Genomic DNA, 16,323 nt, shown 5'->3' with positions numbered 1-16,323 from the left:
TAAATAGTACCCGCAAAACACCAGTCTCAATGTCAACAGTGAAGAGGCGACTCCGGGATGCTGGCCTTCTAGACAGAGTTGCAAAGAAAAAGCCATATCTCAGACTGCCCAATAAAAAGAAAAGATTAAGATGGGCAAAAGAACACAGCCACTGGACAGAGGACCTTTGCCTAGAAGGCCAGCATCCCGGTGTCGCCTCTTCACTGTTGAAGCTTGACCTTCACTTGAACTCTGTTAAATTCCAGCAAATTAGTAGATAAAGCATGTCTGGTTGGAGGGGTGTATAATGGATGAAGAACATTCAGAAATCTCTTCCAATACACATTGCCTGTGAGCATCAGAGGTGAACCATTTGCTTCCACAGCTCGAGCAAGACATTCATCAGCATCTGTGACTACGTTCCTTCATTGATTCAAAAAACGTCTGATTCCAGGAGGACCATGAGCTGTTGCTATCGATAAGGTGTCTGATTCATAATTTTCACCTCGAATAGAAGTAGAGGGACTTTTGTCAGAGGTTGCTAGTTGTGAGTGCTGAGGGAACATTAAGCACTTGGCCAGATGATTCTGCATCTTTGTTGCATTCTTCACATATGATTTGGCACAGTATTTGCAAATGTACACAGCTTTTCCTTCTACATTAGCTGCAGTGAAATGTCTCGACACATCAGATAGTGCCCGTGGCATTTTCCTGTAAAGATTATTTTAAAAATGAGTAAGAAAACAACAAATATAATTCCATGTACAGATAAATAGTTAAGCAGTTAGATTAACAACTCATTTGTAAGATAAATATTTTATAATTAAACATGTATGGAAACAGGTGAATTAACACTCAAGCAAGCTAAAACCCACATGGTAGCAAAAACTAACTAGCAGAAATTGTTAACAAGTTAGAAATTATTTAAACACACTTTACTGTAGGCTACTATTTACTTGTTAACAAAAAAATTCTGTATGTCATATAAAATATATTCACCCCACCCAGTATTGTAATCAAAACATACCAGAAAGCATGTAGTCCTTGGCTCAGACAGTGTAGTAGTGTGGCCTCAATAGCATCTCATCAGTGTGCAAGATCTTGAGAATCAGCTGTACATGTGATGGAAGAGTGCACTCCACAAGTGATGGAAGAATGCACTGTGCCTTGCAGAGGGTTGCAATTCCATAGAATTGGGGATAGTTTAACCAAAATATGCCACAAGACCTAGAATCACCTTATGTGTATCCAACAAAAAAGGTTCACTGTTATAAGCTAACTCTTTTGATGAATTTAAACAAAATTCCCGGGCTTAACTTCCCATGGAAAATTTCCTGAAAAAGTTTCAGACCCTTTGCAACCCTACAAGGGATACAGAACATCAGGAGGATGAATAACATTCAGGTTGTCATGAGTGCTGTTGGTTAAAAAATGCATTAAACCAAGACAGAACAAAGAAATATGTCAAATGGATAATAAAGGAAAACAAACAGGGTGCAACCTTGAGCTCCAGCACCAGGTCCATCCTCTTCTTGCCCAGGGGGTTGATGTCATTGAGGATCAAAGCGATGATGATGTCGATACCGTTGCATTCATGAGTGGCGATGCAGTTCTGACAGAGAAACAGGAAACTTTTTGACGTTGTGTTTATGATTGAGTCAAAATATCTCCAGATGAATCGGAAAACAATATTACAAAGGCCTTTGTTTAGTCTGACATGATCCTGCAAGAAAAAGCCATGCAAGGGACACATTTTTTTGTATGGAGCTGTGTACTGGGACTTATCTGGGCTTGTAAAGAGAATTTAAAAGCTTAATTAAAGCACTGCCAAATAAGACCAACCCTGCAATTACTGAAATGGAGACAGCAGTTATACGCAAACACTGGGTCATTTGACTACAACGTTTCATGATACTCCATCCACACATAAAAAACAAAGCTTTTGATCTAGGTAGCAGGAGGTGTGAGTGTGTGTGCCCACCTGGTTCTCATGGCAGGGTCCCTGGCAGTACTCTGTGAGGCTCTCTACTGTCTGGTTGATGAGGCCTACATTCTTCTCATTGATGTAGAGTCCCAGCAACCCCAGGCCTCCCGTGGTGCTGCCACAGATACAGTCCAGGAACTGCAGCGTCTCACACACCAGGTTATAGTTGTTCTTGTTGTTCTGACACCTAAGGAAGTTCTGGAGCAGAAAGAGACACACAACTTACGAATTAAAGACACACTAATTCATACATTCACTCTAAACATTATGAACAATAACCTTAGATCCCTCTATGAACAAATGGGGTTATTCCACTGAAAAACTACAAAAGTACTGGCTTTGAGTATAATATTATCAGAAAATATAAATTATTAATGTTAAAAAGGCTGCCTGTTATAGACGCCCTCTGCCTAAGAGGCGGTGCATTTGCGTAAGGCCCAGTACATCAGCAGAGCCGAGCTCCCTGCCATCCAGGACCAATGCAACAAGTCTGGAACCAACAGGACCCTGAACAGCTTCTACCCCAAAGCCATAAGACTGCTAAATAGTTAGATAAATAGTTAACGAAATATAGTTGAAGTCGTAAGTTTACATACACTTAGGTTGGAGTCATTTGAACTCGTTTTTCAACCCCTCAACACATTTCTTGTTAACAAACTGTAGTTTTGGCAAGTCGGTTAGGACATCTATTTTGTGCATGGCACAAGTAATTTTACCAACAATTGTTTACAGACAGATTATTTAACTTATAATTCACCGTATCACAATTTCAGTGGGTCAGAAATTTACATACACTAAGTTGACTGTGCCTTTAAACAGCTTGGAAAATTCAAAAAACTGATGTCGTGGCTTTAGAAGCTTCTTATAGGCTAATTGACATAATTTGAGTCCTCCCAGGAGGTGTATCTGGGATGTATATCAAGGCCTAGCTTCAAACTCAGTGTCTCTTTGCTTGACATCATGGGAAAATCAAAATAAATCAGCAAAGACCTCAGAAAAAAAATTGTAGACCTCCACAAGTCTGGTTCATCCTTGGGAGCCCAATTTCCAAACGCCTGAAGGTACCACGTTCATCTGTACAAACAATAGTATTGTCGTGTCTTTGACTATGCCAGATTAATTGCTATGACATGCTATTCTATAAAATAATTTCTCCGTAATTAATATTACCTGATTGAACTAATCATGTAAATGTTAATTAACTAGAGAGGGACACCACGAAATAATATTTATAGAGCTGTTATCTTTCGAATAAACTCTTAAAGATTTAGTAATATTTTACATCCATAGCAGTCACATTAATCGTCATTTTATTCAGTCTCATCTGAAAGTGGTAAATCCTTGGTTATCTGCAAGAATCCTGGCTAACAAGTTGAATCAGCAATACAAAATTGGGTTTAATTATTTATTTACTAAATACCTAACTAATCACACAGAAACACACATACACAATTAAATCATAACTTGATCACAAAGTGCCGTCATAACGGAAAACGTCCCTAGCGGGCAGAATAGATATGACAGCTTGTTACACAAAGAAAAGGGGCGGGATTTTAGTGAAAGAGCGGGAGACTGGAACATAGGCGAAGCTGTACCATCGTAAATACAGTATCTTATGCATTCTATATTACCGCCCATTTGAAAAAGGAAAATGCAATAAATATTTACTCTGAGCTGCGCTTCAGTAGGTTGGTGGTAGATGGAAGACCGTATCGCCAACCCGAGTCCTCTGTCCTTTGAAGAATGTCTCTGGTGGTCACTGGATACGTTGGAGTAACGTCGTGGGTAGTAGACGGGATACTCTGACTGTCCTTCCTAACCTACGTTTGTAGCAGCTGTTGCTAACTCAACGGCTAGGGGGTATCACTTCTGTAGTGAATACGAGTTCAAAGTTCATACCATTTACAACCAAAGTCCATGCTGATGTTGGCTTAGTTCTGTAGTTATTATCTGAACCATTCTGACATCGGATCGTCATCCTAAATGTACCCGGAACAGGAAGTTATATTTTTGTCAATGGCTTTTATAGTGGAGGGAGAGGGGTGTGTCTGAAAAGTTTATAACCCATGTCTCTTCACAGGGGCGGGCCCCAAGTTGAGCAGAAGCCCAAAATTATGAAAATCCAAATCTCTCATTTGGAAGCTAAAATTACATTTAATCTCTTCACAAATAATTTCATATTCAAACATTTGAATTAAAAAACAATTCCATGTGAATCCGATACCTCTGACGTTTACACTTTCCACAGTAGAGTTTATGTCATTCTATCATTGATGAGAATGTGTCAGAGGGCAACCGAACTGACATAATATACCTTAAGTACCACCGCATATGTTCAGTTGGTCGGATTACCATATAGTTCATTTCCCCCCACTTCTGATGTTCCCAGAATCTCTATGTTAACCAAGGGGTTTTCTTATGTCACATCAGTTATAGTAGGGAGAGGGAAAAGGGGGGAAAGCGTCATGACAGTATGCAAGTATAAACACCACGGAACCACGCAGCCGTCATAACGCTCAGGAAGGAGACGCGTTCTGTCTCCTAGAGATGAACGTACTTTGGTGCGAAAATTCCAAATCAATCCCAGAATAACTGCAAAGGAACATGTGAAGATGCTGGAGGAAACAGGTACAAAAGTATCTATAGTCACAGTAAAATGAGTACTATATTCGACATAACCTGAAAGGCCACTCAGCAAGGAAGAAGGCACTGCTCCAAAACCGCCATAAAAAAGCCAGACTACGGTTTGCAACTGCGCATGGGGAAAAAGATCGTACTTTTTGGAGAAATGTCCTCTGTTCTGATGAAACAAAAATATAACTATTTGGCTAAAATGACAATCGTTATGGTTGGAGGAAAAAGGGGGAGGCTTGCAAGCCGAAGAACACCATCCCAACCATGAAGCACGGGGGTGGCAGCATGTTGTGGGGGTGCATTGCTGCAGGAGGGACTGGTGCACTTCACAAAATAGATGGCATCATGAGGATGGAAAATTATGTGGATATATTGAAGCAACATCTCAAGACATCAGTCAGGAAGTTAAAGCTTGGTCGCAAATGGGTCTTCCAAATTAACAATGACCCCAAGCATACTTCCAAAGTTGTGGCAAAATGGCTTAAGGACAACAAAGTCAAGGTATTGGAGTGGCCATCACAAAGCCCTGACTTCAATCCCATAGAAAACTTGTGGGCAGAACTGAAAAAGTGTGTGCGACCAAGGAGGCCTACAAACCTGACTCAGTTACACCAGCTCTGTCAGGAAGAATGAGCCAAAATTCATCCAATTTATAGTGGGAAGCTTGTGGAAGGCTACCTGAAACGTTTGACACAAGTTAAACAATTTAAAGGCAATGTTACCAAATACTAATTGAACTTAAACTTCTGACCCACTGGGAATGTGATTAAAGAAATAAAAGCTGAAATACATAATTCTTTCTACTATTATTCTGACATTTCACCTTCGTAAAATGAAGTGGTGATTCTAACTGACATAAGACAGGGAATTTTTACCAGGATTAAATGTCAGGAATTGTGAAAAACTGAGTTTAAATGTATTTGGCTAAGGTGTACTGTATGTAAACTTCCGACTTCAACTGTAGCTACCCGGACTATCTGCATTGAGCCTTTTTGCACTAGCTTTGTCTCATCACATGCTGCTGCTACTATTTATTATCATATCCACCTCAATTACCTCGTACATCGATTCGGTACTGGTAGCCTGTGTATATAGCCAAGTTATCATTACTCAATGTGTATTTATAATTACTTTTATTATTATGTGTTTTAGTTTTTTTTTCACTCTTCACGGTTGGGAAGGGCCCGTAAGTAAGCATTTCACTGTTAGTCGACACCTGTTGTTTACAGTAGCAGTGCATGGGTAAAATCACTGGGGAAGCCAAGCCAAGCCCCCCCCCCCCCATATTACAACCTGTGTTGTGATAATTACGTTGTTTGCTCTATAACCTGTTCATTAATATGCCTTGCGACCGGGATATATACAGGCTCAGACAATAAGAAGACATAAATTCAACCACACCTTTGTTTTATCACAAAACCGGATAGCAACCTCTGTCCAGTGAAGTCCACAAAGCATATTGCATGTACAGTAACAGCCAGTTACATGACCTACAGCATGGTCAAGCAAGTTAATGTTTCCAACATTTTCGGACCAATAGACAACTATTGATTTATAACCACAAAGAGTTACTGCAAGTCTCAAAGAAAACAGGAGCTTCCAGCACCATTTCATCTTCAACATCATCAAATCACCTCTGCTTAGTCTAATACAGTAAGACATGTTTAAAAAATGATTTAGTCCAATCAACATAAGCTAAATATGACGTGGCTATCCATGGTTCTGATTTCTGTGTGTGCATGCTTGTTCGTGCAAGTAGAAAAACATGTTGACTCACCCTACTTGTAGAGAAATGCCAATGCCATCTCTTTCATGTTGACAAAACAGTTTATCACTCTGTCATACACGCTTTTATTTTTTGTTGTACCTGGCTAAAATGCTTGCTCGAAAGCCTAACTTCCATTCATGGGCAACGTTAGCTAGTTAACATTAGCTTTCTACATTTAGCTACATATTGAACTTCCAAACTCTCAGGCCAGGGCACAACAATATATGAATTCATCGTTGGATCAGAATCACTGTTATAATCATTGCCCAGTGAGTAGAATTAAGTAAAACCACAAGTCCAAATCCCTATTTCCATCGATGGCTAATTTAGGAAAGGGACAGTTTTAGCTAGCTAGCTAGCCACCGGAGGACCACAACACAACTAGATGCAACAATTCACATTTTTCTGTCAATTACGTATGCTCTCAATGGGATTTGATAGGAGTGACGCCAAATTCAAAGCTGGCTTCCCTTGACACTTATTGTTGGTGTGCCAGGACCATTCACAGTTGAGCTTACTCAATTTAGGTCAACAGTGATTGGCAAATTTTTAATACTTTTTTTATCAAGGGAGGACAAATGCTCGCTGGCTTCCCTTGCCTTCAATGCTACATCCAGGAACAATATCATAATCATCTGGACCAGACAGCATCATAAAGATAGTCTACACGTAGAGACAGAGGAGTGCTGTTTCGCTCGCTCAGATGCTTTCTCCTGTGAGATACATTCAGCCTCTTAAGAATTAAAGTAAAATTATGAAAAAAAGAGAGACTAAATATATATATATATTTTTTTTTTAATAATGAAAATGAATACACGCCACTGGTTGTTTACGAAGCATGTGACGAATCAAATATAATTTTATTCAAGTTTAAATCAATGGCTGGATTATTTAGGGATGAGACGCATCTTTAACTCGTGTCTAAACATGTCAATGAGATTAAACCATGATTAACTTAGCCCGCTGTGTTTGCCTCAGGATCAATCCAAAGAGGCCAAATACAGTGCACAAAACTGATGATGAGCCATGGTGATTCAGCATCCAGCTATCTGTCAATGATGTGGAGTAAGAGTATGTTAGTGGGGGAAGTTCAATGTCTGTCTGAGATATTGAACCTCCCCATTTAAAAACACAACCACACTTGTCCTCGTAGTGAAACCAGACCAAACACTATCAGATAGATACGGAAACAGTTGCATCACGTTGTTCCAACAAATAATGTCTATTTTCACCATCTGGTTTCATTTCTCTATAACGATCTGGTGATGGAAATGTACCAATACTGAAACTGTAAGTGTGCCATAGGGCCTGAGCAACCACTGCAGCCCCCCTTTATAACTAACTGGTGTATCGTAAACCACAGTAGTGCCCCCTGGTGGTGTGGCTGACCAACCTGCAACTCCCTGTTGTGGTTCTCACACAGCAGCTGCATGAGGCGCAGTATGGGCTGCATGATGGTAATGATGACACTCATCTCCCCCTCTTGGTCATCAGGCGTGCTGGCGGGGCCCTGACACTCGGCGGCGGTCAGGTGCTCCTCGGCCTCGGCCTCACGGCGGTACGTGGTGAACGCCTTCTTAGTGACCGTGGACGCTTCCACCAGCTGCTCCTTGACCTCCTCCGTCACCGCAGCAACCGCCACCGTAGCCACCACCTTCCCTGGTAAAAGAAGAACATGAGGAATAAGAGACACTCACAACGAAGGGGACACCAGAGTAACATAGAGGAGAGTCTCACTGTACAGTGTACACAGGAGCAGAGCTGGAGCTGTCACAGACCTTGAACTTCATCATCTGGCCCCAGCTTGCACTGCAGTATCAAACAACTAAGAATTTGTTAATGACTGATTTATGATTTCTGCCATCTTCCGAGTGTAGTAAATTTACTGTATTAACTGTCCCACCTGACAGGACCAGGATGCTGTTCACATCAGCCCTGCTACCCTGACCCCTGACCTTTCTTTCCTTTAGCGGTGGGCGTGTCCTTGTCTGGGGGCTCCTCGTCCTTCTTCTTGCTGCCCAGGTCGCTGGTGTTGACAGTCACAGTGGCCTTGATCTCCTGCTGGGCCAGCTTCATCCTCTCATAGAACACCTTGAAGAACATCTCTGACTTGTTTTCCCCTGTCAGACGCATGAAGAAGGATTTCTGGAATTGGGCAAGAAGAACAAGTCAATGTTGCAGATTTAAGAGGTTTTGTTTCAGTTAACTCTGTGTTAATAAGGGAATTGGTAGCTAGAGGTTTTCATAGTGACGTATTATGATTATGTTGTCAGATGATCTACATATACACATTTCCCATTTAACAAATACAAGGTAAACAGCTTAAAGGTCTAGCATATCTGTTGTTCCGTTTGACCACATCTCGTCCGCCTGCCTGCCTGCCTGCCTGCCTGCCTGTCTGTTATGCAGCCAGAGGCTCTCTCTCTGCAGCTCTGTTACATAACCCTCCTTGTGCTCACCTGAAATCATACCATCTGTTCTCTGCCCCAGGGGCACAACTCTACTGGTACTGTGCAGGGCAGGCTGCACTGTACATACATTCACACAGAGAACATAGCCAGGTACACAGCAATCACAGCCAGGTACACAGCAATCATATCCAGGTACACAGCAACCCCAGCCAGGTACACAGCAATCCCAGCCAGGTACACAGAAATCCCAGCCAGGTACACAGCAATCCCAGCCAAGTACACAACAATCCCAGCCAGGTACACAACATTCACAGGAAGTGTGTCAACTCAGCACATTCAGCATCAAGTACTTTAGCAATAATATAACCAAAACAAAACTTCAAGTGAAAGTATGCAGCCTAATTGACACCTTTTTATTCCATGTGCTACAGGCTGGTATATCCTGTCCCATTTTCCCTTCATTATCCCTCCTTACATAAGGCCTGTAATCAGCTGAGTTGTTGAAGGGAGGGAGCCACCACCACTGAGCCTGTTACATCAGATAACAGGGGAGGAAGGAGGGAAAGAAGTGGAGGAAAATCCTGCCCTACCTTTTAAGCACCAGAGTTTCTCGAAGTGTGTATGTGGTGTGAGAGGAAAGGTGTGTGTGTGTGGGGGGGGACAGAGGCAGGTGGGTGAGAGGGAAAGGGGGGAGAGAGGAGGGGACGGGAGACCAAAGGCAGGTGGGTGAGAGGGAAGAGAGGGGGGGGGGGGCATACAGAATACAGTATTAAAAAAAGTTTCAAGAAAACAAGAACATTTAAAATTAAAACCGGGCATGCATTCAACAGTACTCACAGAGGTCCACCAGTAGCCAAGACCTGATAGTACACACTCAAAGTTAAAATTAAGTTAATCAAAGTACTGTAGTTTGTCCCTCTTTCAACAAGGTTAACACCAAGCTCATTCATTGATAGTGATTAGGATCAGAAATCAACAGTGGCTATGTAACCAGGCAAACCTCCACCCACATTGCCACACAGAGGGGAAAAATGCCAGAAAGCAACTTTTTTTTAAACATTACCTAGTTTGAATGGGAAGCCTTCATGACTGTGACCATAAAAACAAGTACTTCCATCTCGGATCACTTGGATGACCATCATTATGCCAACACCTGACTGTCGCCTTATGTTCAAGACAAGAACAGCAACAGCAGTAGCAGCAGCAGCAGCGGTAGCAGCAGCAGCAGCACAAGCAGGAACAGAGCCTGCTAAGGAAAAACACTGTCAGGGCAATTTGCCTGTTGTTCCATCTACACATATCAAGGAACTTGTCAGTTTGCTGACTTACTGGCTATCAGTTTCCAATTATCTGGAACAGGTTTATAATCTATATCTTGCCCAGCTGATGTCCCCTGTGGCCCCCCCTGACCTTCGACCTCCATCCCATCCCTGATCCTGCGTCTCAGGACTTTTCTCCATGTCTCTTCTCTCGCCCCTCTGTACTTTTTTGACATTTACAATATGTTTAGCCATAGTTTTAGTGCAGAGCAGTCGGGTTAAAGCCTGTTCTTTGGTACATATGGGTACATAACAACATGTCATAGTCTGCAACAATAACACAACACGGAAGGAAGATTGATATTTTCCTCTATGGGAAAATTGAGGGGTTTTATTATACACTCAGAAATGTTTTTGCCATATAGAACCTTAAAGGGCTCTTCAGCTGTCCCCATAGCATAACCCTTTGAAGAACCCATTTTGGTTGCAGGTTGAACACTTTTGGTTCCAGGTAGAACTTTTTCTACAGAGGGTTCTACATGGAACCAAAAAGGATTCTATCTGGAACCAAAACGGTTCCCCTGTGGGGACAGCTGAAAAACCCTTTTGGAACCCTTTTTTCTAAGAGTGTAGACTAGGCATTACGGTGTAGTTACTAGGTGATACTCAATTGTACTTGGGCATTGCTAAGTGTAATTTACACCAGCATGGCTGTGGTGGTGAGCTTATTTATCCCTGGGCCCTTGAAATGCACTATCAACCTGCTGATTCCTTCTTCCAGGAAACCACCAGCTTATCCTCTTCTCTGCAGCAGACTAGACCCTACCTGCAGGGCCCACTGGGTGCACTATGGTCTCTGTCTCTCCCCAATGTTGGGCAAAGGGGCCTCCTCCATAAAAAAAACAAGGTCATTCTGCATTCCTCCCTTTCTCTTTTTTGTTGTTCTCCCTTCACTGCTATGCTGGCTCTTGGCATCAACAAGGGGCAGTTATGTAAGCTCTATTTATATCGCAGGCTCTGAGCGACAGAGCTGTGGCTGTAATCATTGGAGGGCTCCTGCACCGTACCGTGCCGTGCCCACCAGTCGGTAACCACGGAGACCCACTCTCACACAAGGCCCGGTCACATACAGTATAAGAGGATAGAAAAACAAATAAACCACCCAGTATCCAATCACAACCCCTGCCAGCCACTTCCATCAGCATGGTGGAATTGTAGGGGGGAGTTCAGGAGAGTTTGGAACAGTGAGTATGTTTACATGCACACTAACAACACAATATTAAACTGATTACGGCAGTAGGCCGAGTATGGCATTAGTCATGTAAACACCTTACTCCTCTCTTAATTGCCACAAGGTCATAATCAGCACACGCCGATTAAAACACCTGGATTTCAAAGAAATCTTTTGAAGTATTAGGAACACCTTAATCGGAGTTCCAGCGGTGTATTTGATGTGCCAAAACACCAGCAGCGTGAGCTTCCTCTTTTTTGTTGTTGCAGAGAGTGACCTGCTATCTCTGTGAAATGACAGGTCTGTCAGAAGGCAGAGTTGATCATTATCATCAAAATGGGATGTCAGTGTCCAGCCTCCCGTCAAACGCCCCCTCTCCCTCTGACAATTCTATTTATACTTTTCTCTCGAACCTACAGGCCTGAAGGGATTGGTTTTCTAAGAAGTTCTGTTTTTTATATCACTCACAAGACAAAGAAGAAAATAGAAAATAAGCCGGTTTGGCCTTTGAGCATTGATAATAACCAATAGTGGACCAGAAAGCTTGTTCAAGACAGTGTTCCATCATGCAAAGGACAATCAATTCAGACTCAATTAAAACGAGTGAAATACTGAACAATGACCTAATCTGAGTTTCTACAGAGGAGGAATCAAGTTTGTTATCCCTTGAAACAAACATAATGACCTCACCACAGCCAGCAGGCTGTTCTGCCCACTGCCAGTGTTGTAATAGCCAATAGTGTGGGCATCAACTTCTAGCGTGGGTCAGAGAGCCTTCCAAACAGAGCAAGGAGCGTCACAATCCAATTGGCAGTAGTCACTACTGTCTGACCTATCTGGATGTCTATGCTGGAGCAGCGCCATACATTGACTTTAAGGCTCTGAACGGGAGTAGCCACAGGTGATAGATATCTCCATACGGGTGACCACCGGTAGCCAATGTACAGTACAAGCCTCTGCTTCCTTGCTCCTGTGGGTTGGTTGGCTCAATACTACAGCCTTAGCCTGCCTGGGTTGCAAAATGATATTCTTAGTCTTAAAAATCTGGATACTTTGTTTTTATTATATATTATTTTGAAAGGGGGCTGGGCCTGACACACCTCTGTGTTTTCTACCTCTCCTGCACATGCTCTTTTCATTTGCCTTAAAAAAAAAAAAACTTTTTACCTCTTTTTCTCCCCAATGTTGTGACATCCAATTGGTAGTTACAGTCTTGTCCCATCGCTGCAACTCCCGTACGGACTCGGGAGAGGCTAAGGTCGAGAGCCATGCGTCCTCTGAAACACAACCCTGCCAAGCCACACTGCTTCTTGACACAATGCTCGCTTAACCCGGAAGCCAGCCGCACCAGTGTGTCGGAAGAAAACACCGTCCAACTGGCGACCGTGTCAGCGTGCATGCGCCAGGCCCACCAGAGGAGTAGCTAGAGCATGATTGGACAAAGACATCCCGGCCGGCCAAACCCTGTCCTAACCCGGACGACGCTGGGCCAATTGTGCGCTGCCTCATGGGTCTCCCGGATCTGTAGTGTCGCCTCTAGCACTGCGATGCAGTGCCTTAGACCGCTGTGCCACTCAGGAGGCCCTTTCTTTTGCCTTTTAACTTCACTAGGGTAGGGGGCAGCATTCGGAATTTTGGATGAAAAGCGTGCCCAAATTAAAAAGCCTGCTACTCAGCCCCAGAAGCTATGATATGCATATAATTAGTAGATTTGGATAGAAAACACTCTAAAGTTTCCAAAACTGTTGAAACAATGTCTGTGAGTATAACAGAACTGATATATGGCAGGCAAAAACCTGAGGAAAATCCAACCAGGAAGTACTATTATTTTGAAAGGATGTTTTTCCTTGAAAGCTTTTGTCCGGTTGAAATATTATTGATTATTTACGACAAAAACAACCTGACGATTGATTTTAAACATCGTTTGACATGTTTCTACTAACTTTCATTGTACTTTTTTGACTTTTGGTCTTGATGTTGAGAGCGCGCATTGAGCCTTTGGATTTCTGAACTAAACGCACCAACAAAAGGGAGGTATTTGGACATAAAGATGAACTTTATCGAACAAAACAAACATTTGTTGTCTAACATGGAGAACTGGGAGTGCCATCAGATGAAGCTCATCAAAGGTAAGTGATTCATTTTAATGCTATTTCTGACTTTTGTCACACCTCCTTGGTTGGAAAATGGCTGTATGGTTTTCTGTGGCTAGGCGCTGACCTAACATAATCGCATGGTGTGCTTTTTCCGTAAAGCCTTTTTAAAATCTGACAGAGCGGTTGCATTAAGGAGAAGTTTTTTACAAGAAGTTTATCTTTAAAATGGTGGATAATACTTGTATGTTTGAGGAATTTTAATTATGGGATTTCTGTTGTTTTGAATTTGGCGCCCTGCAATTTCACTGGCTGTTGTCGAGGTCCCACTTGTACCAGAGAGTTTAAACTCTTATCATATTGTTTTGTATGTTCTTGTGTGCAAATATAAACAAATCATCTTTGTTTTCACTAACGCACTTCCCCTTTCCCCCTAGGGCTGGCACATACAGCTCAGGGCTGCAGCTCACCTCAGCTCTTTCCCTTTCGTCCTTCATACTACTGGCCCTTCATACTACTCCCCCTCCTTCCCTACCTCTTTCCTGTTGGCCCGGCGACTACCCCAGATTACCACAAAAAATTTGACATCAAGAGCCTTTTTGTCATTGAAGAGAGGTCCAGCATTTTCTAAGAGACAGAAATGTGATGCGACTGCTGATATGATTCACTCAGCACCATACGTGATCCCGCAACAAAGCTGACTTGTTCCCTGCAAATTGTGAGTGAAAAAACAATCTGGGATTATGAAAGCAAGAAGCCCTGTGTGTAGTTGTGCAGGCTCCTTGGCTACAATGAGAACCCCACCCCCTCCAAATAATACATTATCCTGCCAATCTCTTTCCCTGACTACTACCTGTAATGTTTTCCTGCAGGGAGGTCCTTTCCAAGGCCCCAGTGGGTGTGCAGGATAGCATAATGGTGTTAAAGAGTGGGAGTAAATTATGCTTCAACTAAAAAAGGCATGAGGACCAGCGATCCCCTTACAATAGAAGTCTCAATGAGTAATGGCAGTAATTCCCCTGCTCAACTCTCTCACACACCCACACTGCAGTGAGAAACTCTTCAGAATGAACACTCTTGCATGAGGTTGGTAACCACCAACCAACCAACCAAACACACAGACACAGACACACAGACACACACACAGACACACACACACACACACACACACACACACACACACACACACACACACACACACACGACTTTGCAAATATTAACCCAAACTTCACAGGGCGCATCGCCACAATGCCAAAAGAAATACACACTCATGGCACACACCCACTGTTATCTACTATCAGCAAAAGAGGAAGACATATAGCCTTTTGAACCCTAACCTGACCAAAACACTCAACACATCTACATACAAACAGCTGCCCTGGGTGTGTATGTGTGTGATATGTGGATCTGTGTGAGGTGAGACAGTGGGATGGAGGACTACAAACTAGGGTGTGGTTTTCTACAGGTGTCTGGTCTGTCTAGAACATTTGGCTCCCAGGGCTGCTCCTCCTCCCCTTGTTCTGACAGCACAGTGAGACGCAGTTAATAAGGCTCTGTGGTCTCTGCATTATTCAGCCAGTGACATGCTGTAGTTATATAACAGGAGTCATATGTGAGTTCCTTTGAGTAAACTGCCTGTGCAGTGGGAAGCCAAGCCAGGGTTCATCAGGTAAAACCACTATACAAATACAAGCCCTATTACGTAACAGGCCTGTTAACGCATTAGCTCACACAGAGATACACACACACACACACACTCAAAAAACGCAGGTGCAAAGTTAGAAAATGTAACTGCCCAACAATCAGCCACCCCGCTCCCCACCACTATCCCCATGTTCCTCTCTTAACCTTGCAGTGCAGTCAGAGAAGTAATTGGTTTTGGTTGCCATAGCAACCCCTTCTGGCTGGCTGAGAGGAGGGGAGGTAGTGACGCATTGGGGAGCTACTCAGAGCTTAGAGCTTGGACCTCTCCCAGCAGACAGACCATTAGTTCCTGCTCTGCCTCCACTTCTTGGTCTCCTCCTCTGGGCCCAGTCTCTCCAACTCTACCTCTTCTCTAACATGTTCTACTCATATCACATTATGCCCCTGGCACGGGTTAATTCTCACCTGGATGACCGTGTTCCCGCCCTCCAGCAGGGCGATGGCCAATAGGATGCTCTCCTGGAAGATACGGTCGCTCGTGGCGTTCATGATGAGGTCAATTACCAGGTCGGATGCACCCTCTTTATCCAGACGGCACTGGACCTCATGCAGGGTCAGCTCCCCTCGGGCCGCGGCCGCCCCTGAACTCACCACTGGCGAGGGACAGGGAGAGAGAGACGGGGAGAGCGAGACAGGCAGATAGTCATCAAGAGCCAGAACAAGGAGGGAGGACAGACAGACAGAGACAGACAGACAGACAGGCAGATAGTCATCAAGAGCCAGAACAAGGAGGGAGGACAGACAGACAGACAGAGACAGACAGACAGACAGGCAGATAGTCATCAAGAGCCAGAACAAGGAGGGAGGACAGAGAGACAGACAGAGAGACAGACAGAGAGACAGACAGAGAGACAGAGAGACAGACAGACAGACAGACAGACAGACAGACAGACAGACAGACAGACAGACAGACAGACAGACAGACAGACAGACAGACAGGAGAACCTGTCACTGTAAATGAGAGTAAAAGTACAATTCCATCATCTCACAGGGATTTCCTCACTCAAGAGGATTGCTAGACGGGCAGATTAAAGAGGTCAGTCTGTCTCTTTCCTGTTCATTGATTCACTACATAATTTGCTTATTATATAATTTAATGAGATGAATCTTGATGGATATGATCTCTAAACTAAACCAAAAACAGGATGCCAAAAGTATAGTGATGATCATTCCATGTCTTGAAAATAGCTGTATTTCTTAGCTAAGACTAGCTAGCCTTGTCCAGTGATGACACCTGCTCCAGCCACACAAGGATGCAGA

At 43.3% G+C, this 16,323-nt stretch overlaps 1 protein-coding gene across 12 annotated transcripts in view; it reads right to left on the bottom strand.

Moving 5' to 3' along the window:
- The window catches only part of LOC139556293 (inositol 1,4,5-trisphosphate-gated calcium channel ITPR1-like), a 161,483-nt gene that overhangs the window by 72,800 nt on the left and 72,360 nt on the right, over nucleotides 1–16,323 (bottom strand). For all 12 annotated transcript variants that reach the window (XM_071370089.1, XM_071370148.1, XM_071370118.1 and 9 more), the window contains 5 exons: nucleotides 15,469–15,656; nucleotides 8,321–8,510; nucleotides 7,759–8,024; nucleotides 1,961–2,161; nucleotides 1,481–1,591 (listed from right to left, as the gene is read on the bottom strand). In XM_071370089.1, coding sequence (XP_071226190.1) covers nucleotides 1,481–1,591; nucleotides 1,961–2,161; nucleotides 7,759–8,024; nucleotides 8,321–8,510; nucleotides 15,469–15,656 — 956 coding nt within the window. The remainder of the gene's footprint in view (nucleotides 1–1,480; nucleotides 1,592–1,960; nucleotides 2,162–7,758; nucleotides 8,025–8,320; nucleotides 8,511–15,468; nucleotides 15,657–16,323) is intronic.

This window comes from Salvelinus alpinus, chromosome 2, assembly GCF_045679555.1.
Source record: "Salvelinus alpinus chromosome 2, SLU_Salpinus.1, whole genome shotgun sequence".
NCBI classification, from domain to species: domain Eukaryota; kingdom Metazoa; phylum Chordata; class Actinopteri; order Salmoniformes; family Salmonidae; genus Salvelinus; species Salvelinus alpinus.
Note: the sequence above shows the minus strand (reverse complement) of the source record. Positions and strands in the feature narration are given on the sequence as shown.